This window comes from Mytilus trossulus, chromosome 5, assembly GCF_036588685.1.
Source record: "Mytilus trossulus isolate FHL-02 chromosome 5, PNRI_Mtr1.1.1.hap1, whole genome shotgun sequence".
NCBI lineage: Eukaryota > Metazoa > Mollusca > Bivalvia > Mytilida > Mytilidae > Mytilus > Mytilus trossulus.
In genome coordinates, this window is record NC_086377.1 from 83,543,658 (window position 1) to 83,569,756 (window position 26,099).

At 32.3% G+C, this 26,099-nt stretch overlaps 2 protein-coding genes across 2 annotated transcripts in view; both read left to right on the forward strand.

The window, feature by feature from the left end:
* Window positions 1-26,099, forward strand: part of LOC134719215 (uncharacterized) — a 347,702-nt gene that overhangs the window by 229,126 nt on the left and 92,477 nt on the right. The gene's annotated exons all lie outside the window — the stretch shown is intronic.
* LOC134719214 (uncharacterized) lies at window positions 12,605-24,168 on the forward strand. The gene is made up of 4 exons (XM_063582217.1): window positions 12,605-12,793; window positions 16,952-18,142; window positions 19,999-20,482; window positions 21,144-24,168. Exons 1-4 carry the CDS (start codon window positions 12,671-12,673, stop codon window positions 21,185-21,187), a joined length of 1,842 nt encoding a protein of 613 aa, XP_063438287.1. The 5' UTR covers window positions 12,605-12,670; the 3' UTR covers window positions 21,188-24,168.

Below are 26,099 nucleotides of genomic sequence, written 5' to 3' on the forward strand. Positions count from 1 at the left end.
AAGTCAGGCTATGTACACCATGTGTATGTTGGTGTTTTACCTTAATATTTATAAATTGTGCATGATTTTGCCTTCTAACCTTTCTTATTAAGTGTCACTTATATTTTTTGGTAAACGAATACAATGGCGTACACAATGATAAGCCTGGATTCTTTTACGAGTTGTTTTTCTGTGTTGCACGTCTGTTTTTTTATTCAAGAGAAGTCGAGTTTGTAAATTCAAAATGGCATTTTTTATTGGCTGTTCTACTAAATGTTATTTATCATTTCATCGCCAATATCAATATTTGATAGTTATTCATTTTACCCCCGCTTTAAAAAAAGGGGGGGGGGTATACTGTTTTACCTATGTCTGTCCTCCCGTCAGTCCGTCCGTCCCATGAATATTTTTTGTTGCATTTTTCTCAGGAACTACAATACAAGGATTTCTGAAATTTGGTTTCAAGGTTTATCTAAGTCAGCTATACCGTGTGATGCGTTTTCAGATTGATCACTCGAAAACTTCCTGTTTACCGAACACTTGTATGATTTTACACATGATAGCCAAGTTGAAAATTTTCGTCACATTTTTCTCAGGAACTACATTACAAGGAATTCTGAAATTTAGTTTCAGGATTTATATAAGTCAGCCATACCGTGTGATGCGTTTTCAGATTCATCACTCGACAACTTCCTGTTTACCGAACACTTGCATATTTTTACACTATTGATATTATCCACTTGCGGCGGGGGTATCATCAGTGAGCAGTAGCTCGCAGTTTCACTTGTTTTGTTCAACTTATTCGTTTATTCATTTATCAGCTATTTTTATTGGTACTGTGTGAACATGTAAATGTTTATATATTCTATAATATTGTCAGAAAAGGTGTTGCAACAGTTATAATAATCCCATGATAATTGTATACATAATATATTTCTTCTTGTATTCAATCATTCCAAACCTGTAAATAAAATCCTTAGCCAGATTCAGTGACTTTATACATAACTTGAAAAATTAAGATTTACAAATTTAACATGTCATGATACCATTGTGTTTTTGTTGTTTTTTATTAGATTATTTTATCACTATTTGTGTTTAAGTAGTGTCTTCTACTTGTTTACATAGCTGTGTATTTTTGATGAGTACTCATGTAAAAAAAAATGTTCTTGTTCTAATTTATTGGCCAAAAAATCAAAGCAAGATCGACACGTTGAACCTGACAGGCTAACCTATCACAGCAACATCGACACGTTGAACCTGACAGGCCAACCTATCACAGCAACATCGACACGTTGAACCTGACAGGCCAACCTATCACAAAAAGCATCGTAATCGTACATATAAACTATAGAGTAAAATGTAAAATAACATAAATACCGAACTCAAAGGAAATTCGAATCAGAAAGTTCCTTATCAAATGGCAAAATCCAAAGCTCAAGCACTTAAAAAACGAATGGAAAACAACTGTCATTTATTCTTACTTGATACATGCATTTCCTTATGTAGAAAATGGTGGATTAAACCTTGCTTTATAGCTAGCTAAACCTTTCACTTGTTTGAATTACGCAAAAAAATCCATTATATTGACAACAATGTGTGAACAAAACAAACAGACATAATAGGTAAAAATGTCGAAAATAGGGGTACAGCAGTCCACAATGTGTTATATTCTTATTCACCTTAAAAACAAAAGATGTCAAAAACGAAAAAAAAAAAGAAAACAATTTCTTTGCAAATGATCGATTTCAATTTATACATAGGTGAAAGATACCAAAGACATATTCAAACTCATAAAGTCGGAGACAATCTGACTAAGATATGGCTGAAAAAAAGATGACAAAAAGTCAAACAACAGAATACAAAACACAACATAGAAAACTAGACTGAGCAGCACAAAGCAAATACAGTGAAAGGAATGAACTTTGATTGAAAATCTCTCTTTTTATATGTTAGTTTAAATTGCATGTTTATGCCCCCGCCGTAGCTGAGTGGGCATTAAGTTTTGCCCTTGTCCATCTGTACATCCGCAAGTTCGTACGTCCAAAAGTTGGTTTCCCTGTTCTTACTTTAGTTTGCCTCAACCAAATGTTATGAAACTTATACACAATGCTCATTACCACAAAGCACAGATCAAGTTTGAATTTCTGTGGCGTCACTTTAACGGTTCTAGAGTTATACCCTTTAAAAATAAAAGAATTGCTGAATTTGTATACGCCCGTTTACGGGACGTATTATAGTATACCGTTGTCCGTCTGCCTTTCTGTCCGTCCGTCGTCAACATATCATGTCGGACATTAACTCAAAAACGCTTTAACCAATTTGCAAACAACGTTGGTGAATTGTTTATATCTATTGACGTGAGCTCCCTAGCATTTTTTTTTATAAATTCTAGATTTTACGTTTCATAGTTATTGGGTTTTAATTATAATAAAAAGGGGGAGTTTCCAGTTTTCGGACAATAAATCAAGAATACTTTCACCGTGACCAACTTGCAAGAAACGTTGGTTAATTTTTTTTTTATATCTATCGACATGAGCTCCCTTTTGATTTTTATAATTTTTAGATTTTAGGTTTCCAAGTTACGTGGTTTTATTCATAAAAAAGGGGGATTTTCCGGTTCTTGGAAAATAACCTAAAAAATGCTTTCAGCAGTTTTCATGAAACTTTAATGAATTGTTAATATCTTTTGATGTAAGCTCCCTTTAGAAGTTAGGAGCACATCAATTGCTTGATTATTCGAAAATAGTTAAAATCACTTTGGTATAAAACGCAATTGCGTATTTAAAAGACGATGGGCTAATATTACACAGAAGATAATAAAAAAATATTCACTTTGTTATAACGTTTTACTCCGAATTTCCCAATAGTCTAAAATCTAAAATGTTCCTGATTGACTTTATGACGATAGTAAAACCGTGGCATAAGAAAACGAGAAGCATTAAATACATTGACATTCGTGTTGGGAATAATATACTACAACAAACAAATTGTAGATTTGATATTACAAACCTTTTTCTTCGTTATAAAGTTTTTTACTTGTCGACTTTAACTGTTTTCTTGAAATGTGTATTTTTATTTTGACATTGGTATTTAAACCATATTTATTGAAATGAGTCCAGTCAACAATTATATGTTGATTTCTATAAGTATTGGTATGTAAGGCTTCTTGTCACACTTATTATAAGCAAATTATAGTTCTTTTATTAATTATTTCATGAACTGGTCGGGTAACTCGAACTTTAAATAATTTTGTGAACTCTGTCAGCAATTTGTGTTGAACTAGTAATATGTATTTCCGTTTACTATGTCACAGAATGTTTGTTCGGTCAATCTTTTAAAATATCAAGTGAAACTTACCACAAATCCCGCCAGGACATAACAGATCCTCTACAAATAAATACACAAATAAATATAATGCAATTTAAACACATTCACAAAGTGCATTTTATTCTTGTAAATGGTAAATGCGTGTTTGAAATATAAACCAAGTTCCTTTATTTCAACAGTATTCAATTATTTGTATTTTAATACCCGTTGATTTCCACTGAAAAGTTGTACTAATAATACTCGCATGTTGGTATTTTTAAAGTAGATCATCGGTATATATTTCCCCAAGATAGAATTTTCGTTTACTTTGCCAAAATGACAATTTAACTAATAATGTTCTTATCATAAATATAATAAAAAGGTCACCGTGCTAATTTTTAAACTAGGAGTCGTTCTGAATTGCCTAACTTTGGTTTGAGTGATCAAGAAAAAACACATTTTTGTGCATAAAAAGAAATCTATGTGATAGATTTTTTAAATAAATTGTTAGAAAATAGATTTTATTATATGTTTTAAGAAAATTAAAAGGAAAGATGGTCAGTGATGTTTTTAGCGAACTAGTTTTCATGCTACGAGTAAACGTTAGAAAATTGTGTAAATTTTTACTTAAACAGTTATCTCCTCTTAAATTGCTAAGTTGACAACATTGTTTTTAAAATACAAATGTTTGGTATATTTGAATATATCAGCAAGTTTTCTTCATATAAAAAACCAGTTTAGCCAATAAAAATGCACATCTGTCTACAAATTAGCAGATTAAGGCAAATAACTACATTGATATTGTACAGCAATAGTACAATACAAGATGTCGGTATACAATAAAAGAGTGACGAAAGATGTCGGTATACAATAAAAGAGGGACGAAAGATGTCGGTATACAATAAAAGAGGGACGAAAGATGTCGGTATACAATAAAAGAGGGACGAAAGATGTCGGTATACAATAAAAGAGGGACGAAATATACCAAAGGGACAAGTATACCTCAAAATCAGATATATTTTATTTTAACAAATAATATGATTAACATCCGACAGTGAACTGGTATGCACAATGCGATGATGTCTTCAAGTAACAAAACAAGACTGCCAATTGTGTTTAAGTAAATCTTCTTTGTTTTCAGTGTAATAATATGGAAAATTTAAAATATATTACCAGTTGAATGCTTCTTTTTGTAACTTCATTGGGGTGTAAAAGCGTTGACCGAAGTACATTTTGTATGAATTGCTGATGCGCTTCATTTTAATAATGAGTGCACGGTCAACGCTTTTACACTCCTATGAAGGTACAAAAAGAAGCATTCAATACTTTAGTTATAATTATTTTTTTAGTCAGGATCATGAAAACACGATTTTATCAGGTTTTTATTAAATTTACCTGTGCACTTTATTGTTGGACCTCGTGTCATCATGAATGATAAAGGTTATTGTGTAATAAAGTTGATTAAAGAATCATGCATGATTACAGTGTAGTAATTATTTGACATGTAAAATGTAAAATATATATAACATGTAAAATGTGAAATAATTACTGTTGCAATTGTCTGTACCACAACACTTGGTTATTGAGGTAGGCGAATTAACAATCAAACGTCGCCCAACAGCATGGGGATTATTCAAGAACTGACACGTCTGAAATATAACAAATATTCAAGAACTCACAAGTCTGATGAACAAGAAAAAATAAGAAATATCCAAGCTGCGTTGAAAATGGTTGATTTTCTATATTTTGGGAGATAAAGAATTGTCGTTATACTTTTTATTGTCATGTGTCTCTTTTTTGTTTGATATTTCATACAATTTGACGTCACGATCCTTCTTAATTCGGGTCCAACAGGAGAGGCTGCTTAAATAACCTGTTGTTATCAGAGGACATGGTTTATTGAATTTTCTTTCAATTTTTTTTCGTTGCCATTGCTAATTTTCAAATATAAATAAATGGTAAATAATGCTTCTTGGTAACATGTTAGGACTACCAGAATAATTAGCAAAAATATTTTATCTGGCGAGTTTTGAAATAACCTTTCGTGTTGGTATGCAAATCGGAGCCATTTCAAAATATTAAATTCGTTGATTAATTGTGTCCATTATCATGTGAAAGGAATATCATCGTGGATAAACGCCCACATTCATGTGTTTCAATACTTGAATTTATAAGACGCGCCCTGGTCCGCATACTTAATTTAGTTATGTTCTAATTCATAACTTCAAGCGAACATAAATTATTTACAAAATCGACTCAACACCTTTGTATGGGATCAGCTCGCCTGACAGTGTGCAGCAAAGCTTTAATTTTATTAAAGACAAATGCAACGTAAAAAACGTTCATCAGTGTAACTGTCTGCCTAGGCCGCTGCAGGTAACAAACACAAAAACCAATCTACAAAAATAAAAACAATTTTCATTATGTACGAAAATACATTTTATGAATCAAATAAAAATTCTGTTCTTACACACATCATTATTCACATTAATAAAAAAATAACACAAATAGAATACATTAAGTCGGCTGGGAGGGTGGGAAACTTTACTGCACCAAAAGCGAACCTCGAATGAGAATATCTTTAATATACAAAACCGCCAAAAGTATAGCACGAAATATTTGAAATGACCTTTTTCAAATATTATGGCATATCCAGAAATCAACGCCACTTTGCTTATTTGAATATTATATTAAAGAAATCGGATACGGGTCACGGAAATTACATTAAAATGATAGGGAATTTTGAAAAAAATGTCTGTATTAATTTTAATTTAAGTGATAGACAGGTTGCCTGGACAGAAACAATATACACCATTTAAACGAAACATAATGACTGTTGTTGCAAAAATACCGGTTCCTGAGCTATTTTAAAAATCGAAGCGAGAGGCTTTTAACATTGCAGTGTAAAATACAGGCTAAAATGGCTGAAACGTCAAATTTGCAAACTTCGTGTTGAAAATTGGCTTACAAGGTCATTACAAAAACAGGTTCCCGGGGTGAAATATGAAACTTGAATTTCCAAAGAATAAGCAAGTCCAAACCTTGTATGTGAAGTCGTTGAACTCTAGGTTCCCACGTAAAATTAAAATGTCACTATTTCAAGAAGAATAAACTCACGAAAGCACGAAAAATTCACTAAATTCGCGTTCATTGTTTTGATTTTGACCGCCTGACAACTTTACGGAAATATCAAAGTGATTGCAAATAAGGACTCTTTGACGGGCAACTTATAATATCCGTATTTTAAAGATTTTAATGATATCAAGCCTATCAAGCCAGTCCAGTTCAAAGTACTATCACGTGGTACAATTCTCATTTACATATTATGAATATTAATTAGCAAAACCACTGCTAATTTCTGGCTATGGTCAGTTCTAACTCGACCAATGAAAAACATTTAACCTATTATATACTTTCAAACACGTGTAATTTTATAAACAAATACACCTGGTAATGTTTACATACCAGTGTACATAACTTTAATAAATATATTTATTTTTTATTTCCACACTTAAATGGAATGTACCCATAATGCTTTGTATTGTTATTAAATATGTAGTTAAACGTACTGAGTTCTATCACTTAAAAGCTGAAGCAAACTTTATACATGGTGTCAGATGTGGGAACGTATGCATTACATGTATGCATATTATTGCAAAACTTCTGTTCGAGGAACAAGAATCCACATTAATAATAAATACACTAGTCTCCGTTGTTTCGCCTTCTATGAAAATGTTTCACCGGTGTACAATAGGTCAATTGGTACTTAATGTAAACAATAACATCATCATAATAATTATCGAATATAGGTGTTCCTGATGGATAATGGAGTGCAGAGTTACTTGACATTCTTTTAAATAATAAACCGGTCACAGCCTATTTAATTTAATTTAGCTATTTTGTGCATTTTGTGATACATCAGTATTTTGCTAAGTATATAAATTACACATGTGTGATATTTTCTACTGGACATTTAATCAAGCAATAATCAATCTGGATTAACCGAATATTCAGACAGTGTTTTTTAATTCTAGTTATTCTTTTAGGAGTCATGTCAGCACAGCTCAGGCGGTCTGCCAGGAAAAGGAAAAATTTGCCAATAGTGGCTGCTGCATCAGCAAGGAAAAAGGCTAACCAGAGGGTACCTGACACTATGTCAGTAACTGCACCACAGTTGCCTACAGTTGATACTGGTACACCATTCATACCCGTTACTAGTTCTACTGGTACATACCCAATGTTGTTTTTACAGACAGGGGCAGGCATATAGACCAGCGCAAGAACAGTGCCAGTCGATTTGACGAGCACAGCTAATACCCTTTTATACTCAAAAGTACCACTACCAGACCAAAGAGTGTGCAACACTGTAACCAGTCAAGATCCTCCAGAACATTCCTTAGGTAATACTAATGGTGCCTCAAGTTTTGCAATGCCATTTAGTACTTTTGACCACCCTATTCAGATACCCAGCATGCATGCTAATATTGCTTTTAATGTTTTTCAAAGTATTAGAGAAAAAAATAAGAAAAGTGAATTTATTGATTTAGGCATTTTGTTGATTAACAATACTCAGCAGGCTACACAAAAGCTTGTTTTTAGTGGAGGTGAATTTATTGTGCAAACAGAAAATATGCAAAACAAAATTGGGTCTATTGACCAATGGACATCAGCATTTATCATTTTTGTTAGTGTATATTTTACTGTGCATTCAGGTAGATTACAAGAATTACTTAAATACATGTCAGTTGTACGTTTGGGTGCAAAAATAAATCCTAATAATTTAGGTTGGAAGTTATATGATGAGCAATTTAGGTTGCGCAAAACACTGGATCCGGCAAGTTCATGGGCTATAGTAGATCCAGAGCTTTGGTTATTATATATGGCTGATAGTATTGGCACACAAAATTTGGAAGTAGTTTCTTCTGGTTACAATACATTTTCTGCTAATAGAAATGTGGTTAAAACGTCGAAGTGCTATGCCTTTAATTATAAGGGCAATTGTTTCAATTCATTTTGTCAATATAGTCATGCATGTATACAATGTCATGGTGTTCACTCAGTTATAAACTGTCAATTCAAGCAATATAATTTGCCTTCGCAAATAAGACCAAATAAACAGTCAGAACGACCCCAGCAGGGATACCAGAAGATTTAAACATTAATTTTAAACTATAATTGGGTTCCTTAAAGATAGTTCAGTTGCCCAAAGTACCTAAACAACATATCAAAGAGGTGTATTGGCCTTTAATGAGTTCAGAAAATTGTTTAGTTTATAAATGTATGACCAATACCATTGTATGAATTGTGCAATTTTATAGCATATTTGTTTCAAGCAAGTAACTCGCATTCCTCTATTAAGGGTTATTTAGCAGGGATATTTTTTTTCAGTAGATTGAATGTCTTGGGAGATTTTACTAAAATTTATTATAAAAAATGATGGAGGGAGTTAACCGGTCAAGGCCAAATTAGGGATTCAAGATTGCCTATTACCAAAGAATTATTTCTATAAATAGTTAAAATTATACCGTTTATTATACCCCCGCTTTAAAAAAAGGGGGTATAATGTTTTACCTCTGTCTGTCCTTCCGTCAGTCCGTCAGTCAGTCCGTCCGTCCCATGAATATTTTTCGTCGCATTTTTCTCAGGAACTACAATACAAGGATTTCTGACATTTGGTTTCAGGGTTTATCTAAGTCAGCTATACCGTGTGATGCGTTTTCAGATTGATCACTTGACAACTTCCTGTTTACCGAACACTTGCATATTTTTACACTATTAATATTATCCACTTGCGGCGGGGGTATCATCAGTGAGGAGTAGCTAACAGTTTCACTTGTTTGTTCCTCCAGTTATGCAGTTAAGTTGTTTAAAGCTGCCTTCTCGTTAGCCAATCATGGTCTTTTGAGATAGGAGAATTAGCAGTTAGTTATGGAAAGGGTGGGACTAACCTCTGTCTTGACAGATTAAATACAGAAATTTGGTGACAAGGGAAATCGGGCATGGGTATAAGTCAGCTTCGAAGACAAATAATAATAATAAAAAATATGAAGATCCTCCTAAATTTCTAGTCGTACATGTAGGTGCTAATGATTTAGGGAATATAAAAACTAAAGACTGAAGAGAAAAGTTGAATACAAGCTATATATATGACCTTTATTTCAAAGGACTTGCCTGACACTAAAATTGTGTGGTCCCAAATGTTGCCTCGTTTAAATGGAGATATTCTTATGTTGGTAAGGCAATGGAAAAGTGTAGATACAGGGTTAATAATGCAGTAGCTAACTATATATTGGAATTATATAGTAATGGTTTAATATGCTATCCAGACATTTCTAGGACTGAAAAAATGTATAAATCTGAGGGGGTGCATTTGTCTGTTATAGGAAATCACAATATTTTTTTTTTTAAATTCAATTCAAGGTGGTCTTGAGTTTTTTATGCTTAAAACCAATGGTCATGTTTTCCCCTCTACTGATATATAAGTATGAAATATGTTGTTTCGTTTTGTGTTTTTGTCTCAGTGATATAAATATAATATTGTAACCTAAGACAAACTTTGTATAATTGTTTTTTCTGCATTAGCAGATTTTTACTGTAGATATATACAGTTTTTTTACTAAAAATCATTATTGTCATTGACAAAAATCGGCCTTTAAAATTAGGCTTTTTACTTAGTTTTGTAAATATCAAAATAAACCAATGAAATGTGGTTTTTTAAACAGTCATCTACAATTAGAGCAAAATAAATCAAAACGTTTGATTGTATGTTCTTGCACGCCTGAGAAAACAGTTTCATTTTTTTTTGTTTATAAACAACAAATGAATACAAGGGGTACAACCAGAGTTTTTCTCATGACATTTTCTTATACTAAGAGGAATAACTCAATGTCAGTTTTATTAAGTCTGTTTCTAGCAAAGAACGAAATCATTTTCTCTGTAATTTTTTTATACCACCGAAAAAATTCTATCTTGTCAAATGTGTTCGGTGAATTGATATATTTTGAAATTTCAAATTAAGAAAAAAATGGGGATGGGGAATTTTGTTTTTTCGTTCTTTTTTTTGCGGGGGAGGGGGGGGGGTCATATTATTTTCTTCAAGATTGATCAAAATTCCAAAAAAAAATTGGTTCTCATATCTAACATGTCTAAGCAATTGAAAACCAATAAATTAAAGGGAGTTTGCATTCTTTACAACTTTCATTGGTTGGACTGTATACTTCAGTCAGACCTCAGACAATTCAATGCAATTACACCAAACCAGTCATATAAAATGTATAGGCCTAAGCAACACTCAGTCTTCAACAATGAACAAAATAAAGAAGTAATGCAAACTGTTTTGAGATAACCGGGGTATTATAATTTGGATTCTGTATATATTTTTCAACAAATTAATTAGTTTTACACCTGGATTGAAACATATACAAAAGAAATTGGCATTTGTTTTTATGTTGTGCTGTTACACTACTGCTCCAGGTAAGGGGTAGGTTAAGCGCTCACAATCATGTTAAACCAAGCCAAATATTTTATATGCCTGTAGTCGTGTGGTTATCGTTGGTTTATGTTTGGCATATTTGTTTTTCGATATACTTATGTTATAAGTTAGTTTTTAGTTCCAATTGTTTAACATGTTTAATTGTCGTAGCCTTTAAATACCGTTTTTATCATTGTTAGAGGACGTACGGTTGACTATAGATATAAGAAGATGTGGTATATGAGTGCCAATGAGACAACTATCCATCTAAATCACAGTTTATAAAAGAAAACCATTATAGGTCAAAATACGGTCTTAAATAAGGTGCCTTGGCTCACACCGAACAGCAAGCTATAAAGATAAAGGGCTATATAATTACTTACACCCACTTCATTTAAACTCTGGTGTATAGTTGTCCTATTAGCAATCACACCACATCTCATTGTTTTTAATAAACTCTTAAATTACATTAAAAAAATCTCGTAACCTGTAAACACCGGTAATACATTTAAAAAAAATATTTTAATATATTTTATTTGTCACATATACTAAGTTTAGGTCGTAAAAATATTGACCTACATGTAGAACTGTCTTTACTATTCTTTCGGACAATCCAAGTTTAAGTTCTGTTATAAACTTTGTTTGTCCCCATTTCGGCAGTTTTGTTCATTTGTTTTAGATGTATTTCCGTATAATACGGCATGGCATGTTGGTCCAAAATGTTTCGGCGTTTTGATCTTTCCATAGGTTCATTTAAACGGACGTCGATTAGAGGAGCCAAAAAATTGGACGTTGATTAGAGGAGCCAAAAATTGGACAATTAAGTGGCCGTCGATTTGGAATCTTATTTCATTGTGACGTCAGCTTTGGACGTCGATTTGAGGGACGGACGTCGATTAGAGACCGGACGTCGATCTGAGTCTTACATATATTTGTCAAATATTTTATCAGAATCCAAATTCTGATCTGTATCAAGCTTGCATGAATGAAGTGTCGATTTTCGACCAAACTGTTTAGGGTTCGACCTCTCCGCTCGTATCAAGCAGCGCCTCGCAATGTGTTTTATTAATGTATAGCATTTTGCTTTCTGTACATGGAAAATTTATGGACTCCATCATTAAATTGGCTTTATTACCAGATTACCCTAGGCATGTTCCATTTGTAGTTACCACAATATCGTTCTATTTACGTCGACTCTGACGTACAAGTGAGACTCATCGCCGAATTTGTACTTACCACAAACAATAAGACGGGTGCAGAATGTGATATAGGATCTGCGTACCCTTCTTGAGCACCTCGATACAACTCTGATTTATTCAAGACTCATTTTGTTCTCTCGATTGTGTTCTATATAATGTTGTGCATACTTTTGTTTGTCTATTCTTTGGGTTTTTTTATCTCCGCGATCGTTATTGCTTTCTTTTGTTGTCTATTCTTTGGGTTTTTAATCTGCCCGATCGTTATCGCTTTCTTATGTTGTCTATTCTTTGTTTTTTTTATTTGCCCTATCGTTATCGCTGTCTTTTGTTGTCTATTCTTTGGGTTTTTTTTATCTGCCCGATCGTTATCGCTTTCTTTTGTTGTCTATTCTTTGGTTTTTTTATCTGCCCATTCGTTATCGCTTTCTTTTGTTTGTCTATTCTTTGTTTTTTTTTTATTTGCCCAATCGTTATCGCTTTCCTTTTGACTGATGAATGTTGATTCGCCCGTTTGTAACTTTCGCTTCTTTTTAAACACTGATTTAGATAGTTATATTTTTTACTTGCAATATTATAACGGTCTGCAGGATCAATCATTATATATTTTTTTATTGAATGACGTTATTATTTTCTTAAGACACATTTCAAGTGCAGTCATCCACCGAAATATTTAAATATTAATTTGTCTTTAATCACAGGCACATTCAATTTCTGGATGGATACAATACATTGTTATGGAAGCATAAACGACAAAACTGAAGCTGTAATGCTCGAAGGAGCTCACAACCTTCTAGACCCACCAGTTATTGCAATTGGTACACACAAGGACAAATTTCAGGTATTTATATCAAAGTAACAATGGGGTAGACATTTTAATTTAGTCTCTGTTTATAAAAACTTGACGACTGAATTTGCGCCTTTGAAAATATTTAGGTAATGTTAACTTGTGTTCGTATAAAAGCGGTATTCTAGTTAAGTTTAGACTATGGACATTGGAAATACTTCACCAATGTATCGAATCTATAAGATACGATTAGATCAAGTTTGCGACGACGTCTTACACATCTAACTTTTTTTTTTATGAATCGCTGATTCAATGTTACGCTAGAGGGCAGTTTAAATAAAAACTATGGAAATTGTTTCAGTCTAGATTGTATAATATCTATTTTATTTTACTGTACGAATATGTACCTTTGTCATATTGATAACAATGTATATCTTTTTCTGTCCTGATGGTCATGCTCGTCAATGCTGATTGTCGTTTTTGTTTTTAAAAATGTGCTTGATCTTTCTAATTGATGATTTTACATCTCAAGGACATTTTTTGAGTGAAGTGTGAATGAGATGATGCTAGAAGTACTGGTGTTTTCTTTGATAAAAGAAAACTATTAACATATAAGCTATGTTCATTTATCATCGAAGACATTTCTCAGATATATCGACCGCTGCTGATTTGATGGAAGCTCGAAAACGGTCATCATTCAATAAATCTATTTTTAACCTATAATTGTATTGCTAACGAAAAAATAACGTCTATAGTTTCGGTTAATGTTAAACCTATCAATACATTATTTAATTTCTCATATTTACAAATAACTAACTGGACTTTGCTAAACATTGACTGATACTGCAACATTGATGTGAAGAAAAGAAAATCTTGTAAAGACGTTTTCATACTGATCTTAGAAAAGTATTGATTGAACTAGCTAGTAGCCCTAAGCTATAATGAAAGCTAAAAAGCAAATATATATCAACTCAAATACAAAAAGTCCAATTTTTTTTTTTTTTTAATTTTTACCCACACTACTCGAAGATGTTATTACTATAATGTGTATGCAAATAAGGAGATGTGGTATGATTGACAATGAGACAACAACCGACCAGATAAGAATGATAAGCACTCATACAATGTAAGGTAACCGTACAACAACGAGAATAATACACACCGTATAGTCCGAGAATTGAAAAAATTGAAACAATTCAAACAGAAAAACTAATGGCCTTATTTATAGCAATACAATTTATTAAATAACAAATTTACAGACATGCTTGAATCAACGGCAACCACTGCATTACAGGCTACTGACGTCGGACAGACACATAGACACATTAAGAATGTTGTGGGTTAAGCATGTTTGTGATCACGCAACCCTCCCCATTGAATCGGTACGAAGCACAAACCAATCAGCATTAAAACAAAACACTCAAAGCACTGATCTACAGCTACTGAATGTTAGTTCAAAGCCAGTTACAACTATTGAATAGATCATGTTCTCCCCGACTAAAGTATCAATCAGTTCACGTCTATTGGATTTAGTATAAAGACGTTATCAGCGGTCTGTGAAACAAATGACGTTGTGGTTTCAACATATAAGAAAAATGAGCATTGATTAAAAAAATACTTTCATACACAATCTACACTGATGCAAAGACCTACACACAATAAGTAATTAGTGGTAACACATTACTGAATGATAATTTACTAGATTACGCTCATTTAAATACAAAACATCACTACAAGCACGAGCATAAGATGGTGCACATTGAACATCACGATCCAAAAAGGGAAAAGTAATAATAGGGAAAGAAAAATTATCCCTTTTGTAGTAAATTGTTGTGTATAGTCTGCTATTAAAGAGGCACAATTGGTGCCCATAGAAATACCTTTAATTTGTCGATAAACTTTATTGCCGAAATGTACATAAATGTGTAACAGGAGAAAATTTAGTGCTTTAATAATTTCATCACAACTATAGTAAGTATATCTAGTATATTAACCTTTCTCATTAGAGAAAAAGGGCTTTATGTGAGTTGCAGCAAATACATTTGCAACACAATTTATCAAAGGACCATTTCAATAGATAGGAAAACTTTTGTTTGATAAGATTGTGTGGAAGTGTAGTACTAGTATACAGAGTGAAAAAGTCAAAACTGGCAACCAAATCAATAGGACCACCAAAAGCACGTAATTTATCTAAAACATCTGAAGAATCTTTTACACTATAAAATGGTCAATTCCACTGTTTGCATATGATATCATATTACAAAAATTAACGAAATGTTAATAGTTAAGGAACTCGTTAAAAGCACAGAAAGATTAGTAGTAGATCACTTACAAGAGGCCGAAATGAAACGATATTTTACCGTTTTTTTGGTAGTTTAGGTAACCAATGCATAGTGGGAACCTTCAAATGTCTCGAGGAGGCCTTACGCTGTGCTGTGGTAGTGACATAGTTATTTAGTATATGACTCTATTTGGAGCGTTCGGCCTTGAATGAAGTTGAAGGCAAAATTTCATTCTTAACGACATCCGTGCAATATTTACTTCATACCACCACCACATTGCTGTCTGCTTTTTCGACTAATACGAACACAAAACGCTTTGATAGAACTTAAACATTTTGTTTGGTCCAAGAAAAGGGGCGTATTACCTACTCTTTTATTTATTTTAAAAAACTTTTCGAAGGGTGATTTGGTGATTTACACCACTGGGTCGATGCCACTGCTGGTGGACGTTTCGTCCCCGAGGGTATCACCAGCCCAGTAGTCAGCACTTCGGTGTTGACATGAATATCAATTATATGGTCATTTTAATAAATTTTCTGTTTACAAAACTTTGAATTTTTCGAAATACTAAGGATTTTCTTACCCCAGGAGTAGATTACCTTAGCCGTATTTGGCACAACTTTTTGGAATTTTGGATCCTCAATGCTCTTCAACTTTGTATTTATTTGGCTTTTTAACTATTTTGATCTGAGCGTCACTGATGAGTCTTATGTAGACGAAACGCGCGTCTGGCGTATAAAATTATAATCCTGGTACTTTTGATAACTATTGGAAATATAAACAATATTCATACATATATTTAAATCAAGTGACTTTTTGTAAGATTTCTTCCGTTTTCAACATTTTTTAAAATAGGATTAAACAGCATCTTTAATAGCCTGAGGACACTGTTCTCAATTAATTTTCGACCGTGGACGATATTTTGGTCCTTTTGTCAGAAAATTTATAACCTCACGTTCTAGAACGATGTTGGGGTCATGACCATAGGAACCATATCTAAACTTCGATGAGTCATAGTCTATATTTGAATGAATGGTCTTCTGTTATGTTGTAGCTTCCGGAGACGTTTCAATCACTCGATATTACCTTTAAAATTTTTAGAGAACTGTGATCCAAATATTTCATTTAAACTCGAAAGTTTCTATTGTCTATAAATTGACACATAGTAAAGAAAACTAGTGTTTAACAAGTCAATAATATTGCAAATAATTTGACATTTAATATGAAAAAATTGTATCAGCTTTGTATTAGTAGTTTTAGTCTCTAGTCTAACTCTAAAGACATTTTTTACGGATGTCACGATTATAGTTTCCTTTGGTATTGACAGGTTTATCAACATTTCCTTATTTGTCAAAATTATGATTATTCAAGTCACTAGACAGAAAAGATTTATGTTCACCATCAATTTGATTTTTACAATTAATATATACACTTTTTTTTCTTAGCATGTGTTTTTGTCTGCTTATTTCAATAAGTAGTGTTTTTGATAACTATTATCACTCATTATTCTTTATGAATATAGAAAATAAAAACTTTCATTAAAGACCCAACATTATACAGAACACAATGTTCATAGGCAAATTAAAATTGAGCAACATAAACCCCTCTGAAAAACGGGGATTATTCTCAGATGTCCTGTGTGGGTTAACAGATGCTAATGAAAAACCCGTACCATATAGCCGGCTTAAAACATCCCGATTGGAAACAATTCAATGCGAAAACTAACAGCCTAACTTATATCATAACAATTTACGAAAGCCAGAGTATTTATACATCCGCTCTAGAAAAAAGACACAGAAAAGTACAGATATGAGAATAGTAATAGTTACTGACAGCCAAAAACATCTCATAAGAAATCATGTATCTAAGACTGTTTAAGTTAAATGATAATGAAATAATACAATAATACTGGTTTTTTTTTTTGCGAAAGGACGAAGAACAATGCAGAAAACGTCTCGAATCCTACACTGATAAAATATTTAAAGATTCCAAGCTTCACCTGAGATCAATTCACCTGATATCCAACACAGAGGATGAAGAAGATGCTTTTGCAAAATTGAGGAATGATATATTTTCCACAGCAAAGAGTAGCGCAAATTGGAATCGAGAATACCCTGTTAAATTTATTCAGATGGAAAAGGCCATCAACTCTGAACTTACGATCGGAAAACAAATAATTTCTTTTGAAAGATTAAAAGAACTAGGTGAGAAAATACCACTTCCGATAACTGATGACAAGGAGCTTCATCTCTTTCTCAGGTATCAACATGAAATTGGTAACGTGATATTTTTTGAAGACATTCCGTCATACATCATACTTGATCCCCAATGGTTAGCAAATGCCTTTACATGCATTGTTACAGCCCAGCAGTTTCAACTGGAATTACCACACTTACAATGGGACAACTTCAAACAAACAGGAAAGATGGATCCTAAGCTATTAGAAGAAATATTCAAGAAACAAACAGCAGACATGAGAATTCATAAAGAACATATACTGGAAGTAATCGAAAAGTTTGACATTATCATCTATCCATTGCTACTGACGGAAAGTGGAAATGTACAAAGGGAGCATAGTTTTTACGTTCCATGCATGCTTCAAACATTAAAAATTAAGGATATTGATGTATTGTTTAACGTTCCAAATGCTAGCAAATCTACATGTTTGTGTTTTGTCTTTAGTTTTTTACCGCCGTATCTAATCAGCAATCTGATTGTCTCTTGTCTACGAGAGTATCCTTTAGCAGTGGTAAAGGGCGAGATAGGTCTCTTCAAGGATTGTTGTGTATTCAATATTGACAGAACTGGCTGTGCAAAATTTGTATTAGCAAAGTGTAGTCATATGATTCAGCTGCAAGTATGGCAATGGAATGAAGTAGATACAAAGATTAACCAAGATGTTTTAAAAATTGTCGAAAGAGAAATCAACAGAATTATCAACATGCGATACAAGTTGAAAACGGTTTCTTTCGAGAAAAAATGGAAGTGTGAGACCACCAGTTTCTCCTTTGACACAGGATTCCTTGAATTTGATCAAGTACATGATGGGGAAAATTATTATTGTGAAGAACATGCGACAACTCATAAATATAAAGACTATTGGTCTGGTGAGAAACCAAAGGTAATGTTTATATTTGTTTTAGATTATTTTCATTTAGTGGGCATAATATTTGTGACACGATGAAATCCAATTATTGGTAATTTGTATATTTATTCCTTTGATGTGTACTCGTTGTTAATGTAAGTATCAGTGTGGACTGGTTGTGATAAAGATAAAAGTATTTGGTCGATTCGCAATTGATATGCACGACTGTACCATGTAAGGATCTACTATCAGTTCCATTCACAAAATCGCGCGTGATTTTGTTTTCTTCACAGAAATGAACGTGTTGTTTTGTAAATTAAAGGCTTGTCATTTTGTATCAGAAAAGATAGTTAAGTTTTTAAGATGGACTTTGTCTAATAAGTTATCAAAAGTACCAGGAATATAATTCAGTACGCCAGACGCGTGTTTCGTCTACTTAAGACTCATCAGTGACACTCATGTCTAAATATCTATAAAGCCAAACAAGTACAAAGTAGAAGAGCATTAAAGATCCAAAATTCCAAAAAGTTGTGCCAAATATGACTAAGGTAATCTATGCCTGGGATAAGAAAACCTTATTTTTTTTTAATGTGTCAAATAAAGGCAACAGTAGTATACCGCTGTTCGAAAGTCATAGATCTATTGAGAGAAAACAGATCCGTGTTCCCAACTAAAACTGAGGTAAACACATCAAATATAAGAGGAAAACAACAAGACTTTTGTTTTACAGGAAATATACGCAAAACCCGACCAACTTCAAACATTTGCGTAATCCACACTATAACTTATAATTTGAAGCTCACCTAAATGTATTCCGATCAGAGACAGAGTTTTCATTTATAAACTTGAATATTAAAAAGTCTTTTGTTGTTCTTATGTGTCTTCTTTTTCTGTTTGTTCAGAAGGATTTGTTCAATTTGTTCATTCACTATTGAGGGTTATAATTCATATTCAGACGCAACACATAAAATGTGACCAAAAAGGTATCGCATTAGAGCATTCGAAGCTAAAAAACATACGCACTTTTTACATTTTTTGTGGGACCTTCATATAAAATTAATGTTGCATTGTAAATGTGTGAATAGCTTTTCATAGATCAAGGAACAAATTGCGAAAAAAATACAGGTTACCCTAGGGTCTTCATCGATTCATATTTCTGTTCCGGGTTGAAAAACAAATGACATGACACGAAAAATATGTTAAGTGCTTTCCTAAAATTAATGTGACCGTCTACAGGATTAACGCTGTAGAACGAAAATATTGATGTGATCTTTAAGCAAATTATCCATCCTATTTTACTTGTTTATGATCGTATCATACTATAGTATATGAAAAATAAAGAAATGTTACTGACCGGTATGTTGCTATTATATTCTGAGTGGTTTTATGTATGTTCAAGGCAGAAGTAATGAAATGCATGTAATAATGCATCATGATCTTCAATCAATTGAAAAGAATGCCATGTTTACTTGGTTGCGTTGAATATCATAGCATTTTGAATAGCCCCTAAATATCTATCTTTGTCGAACAACATACTACGTAGCTAGCTCATTTAAAAAAAATGCTCCACTGTTAAATAATTGTTGAATGGAAATACTTCTAGTTTATCTTTAAGAACATTGTGTCATGCTTTGTACAAATCTCGCATGCTTGCAATGATATATATGTATATCTTTTTCATAGTTTTTAATTATTCAAATAAATTTGACGTTATTTTGAATATTTTGACGTCAACATGAATTTTCTGGCTAGCATCAATTCTGTGTTCTATCCTTTTTCACTGTCCCGGTGTATTTACTGCCTTGACTATATTTGTAAGGCTACCTACCTGTTAATAGATGGCAATTATATAGCAAAAGTTTGTACAATTACATATGTCATTGATATTTTAGGCTTCCCGTAGAATAAGTAGTGATCAACAGAATTACGTCAGAATGTCAATGATAGTTCTAGAGGTATTATCAGGAGTTTTATACGATCGCTTATACATAGATACAAAGACTGGAGAAATACTTGATCGTGATAAGTTGGACATAACAGAAATGTGTAAGAAATATTGTGCTTTAAAAATAAACTTTCCAAGTAAAGGCTTTAGGAAAATAGAAAAGGTTGACGAGATTTCTACCATTGAAGATACTATTGGTGACGACATTCAACGAATACGTGTGATCAGAAATGAAATGCAGCATTCTTCTGTCTTTGCATTAGATGACACACGATACCAAACACTAATCACTATAGTTCATGATATGCTAACTAGATTTGACCAGCGTAACAATCCAGCAGTTGAATCCTATGTAAAACGATTTGACGAAATCAGGAAAATGGAATTAGAGACAAGGAGTTTTGAAGAGATAAAAGAACGAATGAAAGCAGGTAACTTAAGTGATATCTTTTTCTTGTTTGAAGTACAGGAATAAATCCTAAATCTTGAAAGACAGATAACACCACGCCCAAATAGAAATCGATGGAAAAGAGTACAACAGTAAAAAATCACTACCCTAAACAGTAAAACCAATGCTTTGAAGCCAAAAAAAAACGTTCACCTTCGTTCTCGACTATTGACGATTACGATCGGAAAACGTGAATACAAAAGTTTATCGTGTTTACATTTCCTTGTTTAAACTGCAACTTTCAATTAACAGATGATATTTACGACTTGTGTTTTATACCTTGTTGATCTATTTCACGTATTTTGAATTATTGTATTGTATCTTTCGACGTAAATATGCTTCAGACATGTACATTATGTATACGATTTAACTGTAGTTCAACATCATTTAGATGCATACAAAATATGACAACATCCGGAAAAATCTAACAAATACTCAAACGAAGTCTGTATCATCAATTCAAATTTAAAAATGAATAATAATACATACAACAAATCATGTGGATAAAGCGACAACAACTGAGTTATTCTTCATGTTAAGGCAAACGAATGTTGCTCTAATTAGGTACATTATATCATCTCAGTATCGGATGCAAACACGTTTTGCAAATGATTTTTTGACAGAATTTCTTTTAAATGTTTCAGGATTGATAGAACAGATTCATGCAGTTTTCGATAGTGTGTATTGAGGACAAATTTGATTTCCTACAATTTTACAGATGAATAAGTAAATAAAAGTAAAAAAGTTTCAATAAAAAAAACAAAGTCCAATGTATAGCCAGTCATTAAAAAATAAGAGTAAATGTTGTTTGTATAGATATATACATAGTATACATGATTGTAATTGTATTTAATTGACCTGTAAACTATATATACATACGCACTATATAATTGTAAATATCATATATCAGCTCATAATTCAAGCATACAAATTAACAAGCAGATGTTATAGTGTTGATAAGACTATGTACTAATTGTAACACTAACGCTATTAAAGATGAATACCATTTTATACTTGAATGTCAAATATATTTTTAATGAAATCCCAGAAAAGTAAATTACACAGAAATCCATCTGTATACCAACTTCTCAAGTTGTTGTCTGTCAGAAATATTAGTGACTTATATCATTGTATATAATGTAGGTATATTTTCAAAATAAGCAGAAAAGTTTAATTGCATTATATAGTATATTTGTTCTAACATATTTATTATACGACCGCAAATTTTGAAAAAATTTTCGTCGTATATTGCTATCACGTTGGCGTCGTCGTCGTCGTCGTCGTCGTCCTCGTCGTCGTCGTCCGAATACTTTTAGTTTTCGCACTCTAACTTTAGTAACAGTGAATAGAAATCTATGAAATTTTAACACAAGGTTTATGACCATAAAAGGAAGGCTGGTATTGATTTTGGGAGTTTTGGTCCCAACATTTTAGGAATTAGGGGCCAAAAAGGGCCCAAATAAGCATTTTCTTGGTTTTCGCACTATAACTTTAGTTTAAGTTAATAGAAATCTATGAAATTTTGACACAAGGTTTATAACCACAAAATAAAGGTTGGGATTGATTTTAGGAGTTTCATTTTCAACAGTTTAGGAATTAGGGGCCAAAAAAGGGCCCAAATAAGCATTATTCTTGGTTTTCGCACAATAACTTTAGTTAAAGTAAATAGAAATCAATGAAATTTAAACACAATGTTTATGACCACAAAAGGAAGGTTGGTTTTGATTTTTGGAGTTTCGGTCCCAACAGTTTAGGAATTAGGGGCCAAAAAGGGACCCAAATAAGCATTTTTTTTGGTTTTCGCACCATAGCGTTAGTATAAGTAAATAGAAATCTATGAAATTTAAACACAAGGTTTATGACTATAAAAGGAAGGTTGGTATTGATTTTGGAAGTTTTGGTCCCAACAGTTAAGGAAAAAGGGGCCCAAAGGGTCCAAAATTAAACTTTGTTTGATTTCATCAAAATTGAATAATTGGGGTTCTTTAATATGCCGAATCTAACTGTGTATGTAGATTCTTAATTTTTGGTCCCGTTTTCAAATTGGTCTACATTAAGGTCCAAAGGGTCCAAAATTAAACTTAGTTTGATTTTAACAAAAAATGAAACCTTGGGGTTCTTTGATATGCTGAATCTAAAAATGTACTTAGATTTTTGATTATTGGCCCAGTTTTCAAGTTGGCCCAAATCGGGGTCCAAAATTAAACATTGTTTGATTCATCAAAAATTGAATAATTGGGGTTCTTTGATATGCCAAATCTAACTGTGTATGTAGATTCTTAATTTTTGGTCCAGTGTTAAAATTGGTCTAAATTAAAGTGCAAAGGGTCCAAAATTAAACTTAAGTTTGATTTTAACAAAAATTAAATTCTTGGGCCTCTTTGATATGCTGAATCTAAACATGTACTTAGATTTTTGATTATGGGCCCAGTTTTCAAGTTGGTCCAAATCAGGATCTAAAATTATTATATTAAGTATTGTGCAATAGCAAGTCTTTTCAATTGCACAGTATTGTGCAATGGCAAGAAATATCTAATTTCACAATATTGTGAAATAGCAAATTTTTTTTTAATTAAGAGTTATCTTTCTTTGTCCAGTATAGTAAGCAAGAAATATCTGCAAGAATTTTTTTAATTGGAGTTATCTTTCTTTGTCCAGAATCAACTTAAATCTTTGTTATATACAATATACAATGTATATTCACTTTTTACTACCAACTGATAAATTTAAATAATCTTTACCATTCAGTGATAACAAGCAGTTTTTTTTACATCATGTATTTAAATGAGTAGTAATTGTTGCAAACTCCATTAGAATATTTTAATTGAAATTAGTTTTGGAATAAGGGAAAGGGGGATGTGAATAAAAAATTGGGTTAAATTTTTCTCATTTGAAATTTCATAAATAAAAAGAAAATTTCTTCAAACATTTTTTTGAGAGGATTAATATTCAACAGCATAGTGAATTGCTCTAAGAGAAAACAAAAATTTTACGTTCATTTGAATACATTCATTCTGTGTCAGAAACCTATGCTGTGTCAACTATTTAATCACAATCCAAATTTAGAGCGGAATCCAGCTTGAATGTTGTGTCCATACTTGCCCCAACTGTTCAGGGTTCAACCTCTGCGGTCGTATAAAGCTACGCCCTGCGGAGCATCTGGTTAAAGTATATTACGGAATACAAATATGTCGAGGTATTGGATAACACCACAGAATTGTCAGTATATATTTTGAAAACTGCTGGGGTATATACACCATTTGTATCCCTAATTGGAACCTCAAAAACGTTATCATAACAACGGTTACTATGTAACGTAGTCAAAAGCTGTACAGAACACTAAGGAATGTCAGAGCCTCACAGAGGCAAACTAATGACGTGCTTCAGTCAATAGTACATTTTTAATACACAATCACTTAATTTACACTTTTAATACTTAAATTAAATGTTAAAAGTGTGATTATAAAGTATTACATACTCGATAAAATTATGTTCACAGCATATTTGAAAATCCTTCACGTATGTCAAACATATAAGGTTGGGTTTTTCAATATATGTGTTGTACAAAAACAAAGCCACACATACATACAAACACAACATATGGTATCTAAAAACTTAATTGAAACTATTTTTTAACGGGACAAAAATTATCAAGATATAAAAGGTGCATTTAAATGGATTACTCAAAATATTAAAGAAAGAATAAACAGGTAATGAATATACATGTTGCATTGTGAATGTTCAGGGAATATACTGTGACATTCCCGGCTTAGAGTTTATATCCCCTGAGACGAAGGCGAAGGCGATATAAGCCCTAAGCCAGAAATGTCTGAGACCTGAATAACATATTATATCTTTCTCCGTTCGTATTTTGTATATTGTATTATGCATTATTTATTTCATGTCACCTTTATGTTTATATATTGTAATACTCAAAAATATTTTGTAAAAATTCGTGTTATGGGTGCATACAATATTATTTTTATTATGTGTATGCTTCCTTTAAGATGTATTTCTTTTTTAAATAAAGTATCATTGGTATGCACTGTTAAACTATTGCTTTTCAAAATAACAGTAATGACTTTTGAGATTAAAATATCAATTAAATGGTTTTGGACAGATTGGAATATTTATACTATATCTAAACTTATTTCCTTACAAAAAAAAGTTTAATTATGCAATCAGAAATAAAAAAAAACATTAACGGAATATAATATGTGGCCTTTAGTTATCAAAGGTATCAGGATTATAATTTAGTACGACAGACGCACATTTCGTCTACATAAGACTCGTCAGTGACGCTCATAGCAAAATATTTATAAAGCCAAACAAGTACAAAGTTGAAGAGCATTGAGGATAATTCTATTGAATGGTAGAGCGATAAGAAAGTCCAGTTTTGCCTTCAGTAATACAATTATCTTCTAAAAGGGGTCTATTCATCTACTGCAGTTTTAACAGAAGGCTTACAAGATGTGTTACTATTTTAAATAAAAAGTCAAACTAATGTAAATACAAAAGTGTTTTATTTCAGTTGTAAATACATAGTACAGTTCGAATACTACACGTATCTATGGAACGCCATGGCTGCCTTATGTTAATGATCAGCATTATATGCAGTGCTCATAACATTATATGCAGTGCTCACAACATTACATGAAGTGCTCACACCAGTATACGCAGTGATCCGAACATTATATGCAGTGATAACAACATTATATGAAGTGCCCATGATATTATATGAGGTGATCACAACATAATATGAAGTGCTCACAACATTATACGTTTTTTGTTGATGAAGGTGATGATCGATGATGGTGATGATGATGTTTGATGTATGATGAGATTGATGTATGATGAGATGATTCGGTAAATTTCAGTTTTTTGTTTGCGGAAATTACCGAATACAGTCATAATTGAAAGTGCCCCGCAAACAAATTGAAACAGTTGTTGAAGTCATGTTTTCAAGGCAATTCGATTGAAAACTATATCAGAAGAAAATAACGCCTGCTATTGTCTGAAATTGGATAGATATAATTTTATTTATTTATTGGAAGTTCATTCTGAGAAAAATATGAAACTAAGAGGCGAATGAATGAACTAGTTATGTTCACCGTAAGAAATACGCATGGCATAATGCAAGTTAATTGATGAAAATTTGTATAATATATGCCTCGAGTTCATTTTCTACTGAAGAACTTTAGCAAGGTGCCACTTTATAGTCAGTACCCAGTTTTAAAAAGCTTAATTACCTTTTTAATAAAATAGTCAGCTTTCAATAACAACTAAGTGCCATAATATGCTAGCTTATATATGTCATGATAAAGTCATTATTGGCATCGATTTCAGAATTTGGCATTTTTACATGAATAAGTATCTAACAGATATGGAAATTGAAGTTTAAAGCATTTAATTGTAGGTTTTTAACAACTTCACATCAATGATTCCAATTGTTTTCCAAGCTTTTAGCACGCCAAACAGTTTGTCTTCTAAATATTACCAGCAGTCTTGAATGGAGATATAAACTTTCATAAGAAAATTTACCCTTTCAAGACCCAATTTAACATTTTCATTTATAGTTATCATCTCTTATGCAAACTGAG

Excerpts from the sequence above, each read along its gene's own strand:
- LOC134719214 (XM_063582217.1), top strand. The coding sequence starts at position 12,671 with ATGGATACAATACATTGTTATGGAAGCATAAACGACAAAACTGAAGCT. Across the intron at positions 18,143-19,998 it reads GGTCTGGTGAGAAACCAAAG|GCTTCCCGTAGAATAAGTAG; the intron begins GTAATGTTTATA and ends TTGATATTTTAG. Across the intron at positions 20,483-21,143 it reads AAAAGAACGAATGAAAGCAG|GATTGATAGAACAGATTCAT; the intron begins GTAACTTAAGTG and ends TAAATGTTTCAG.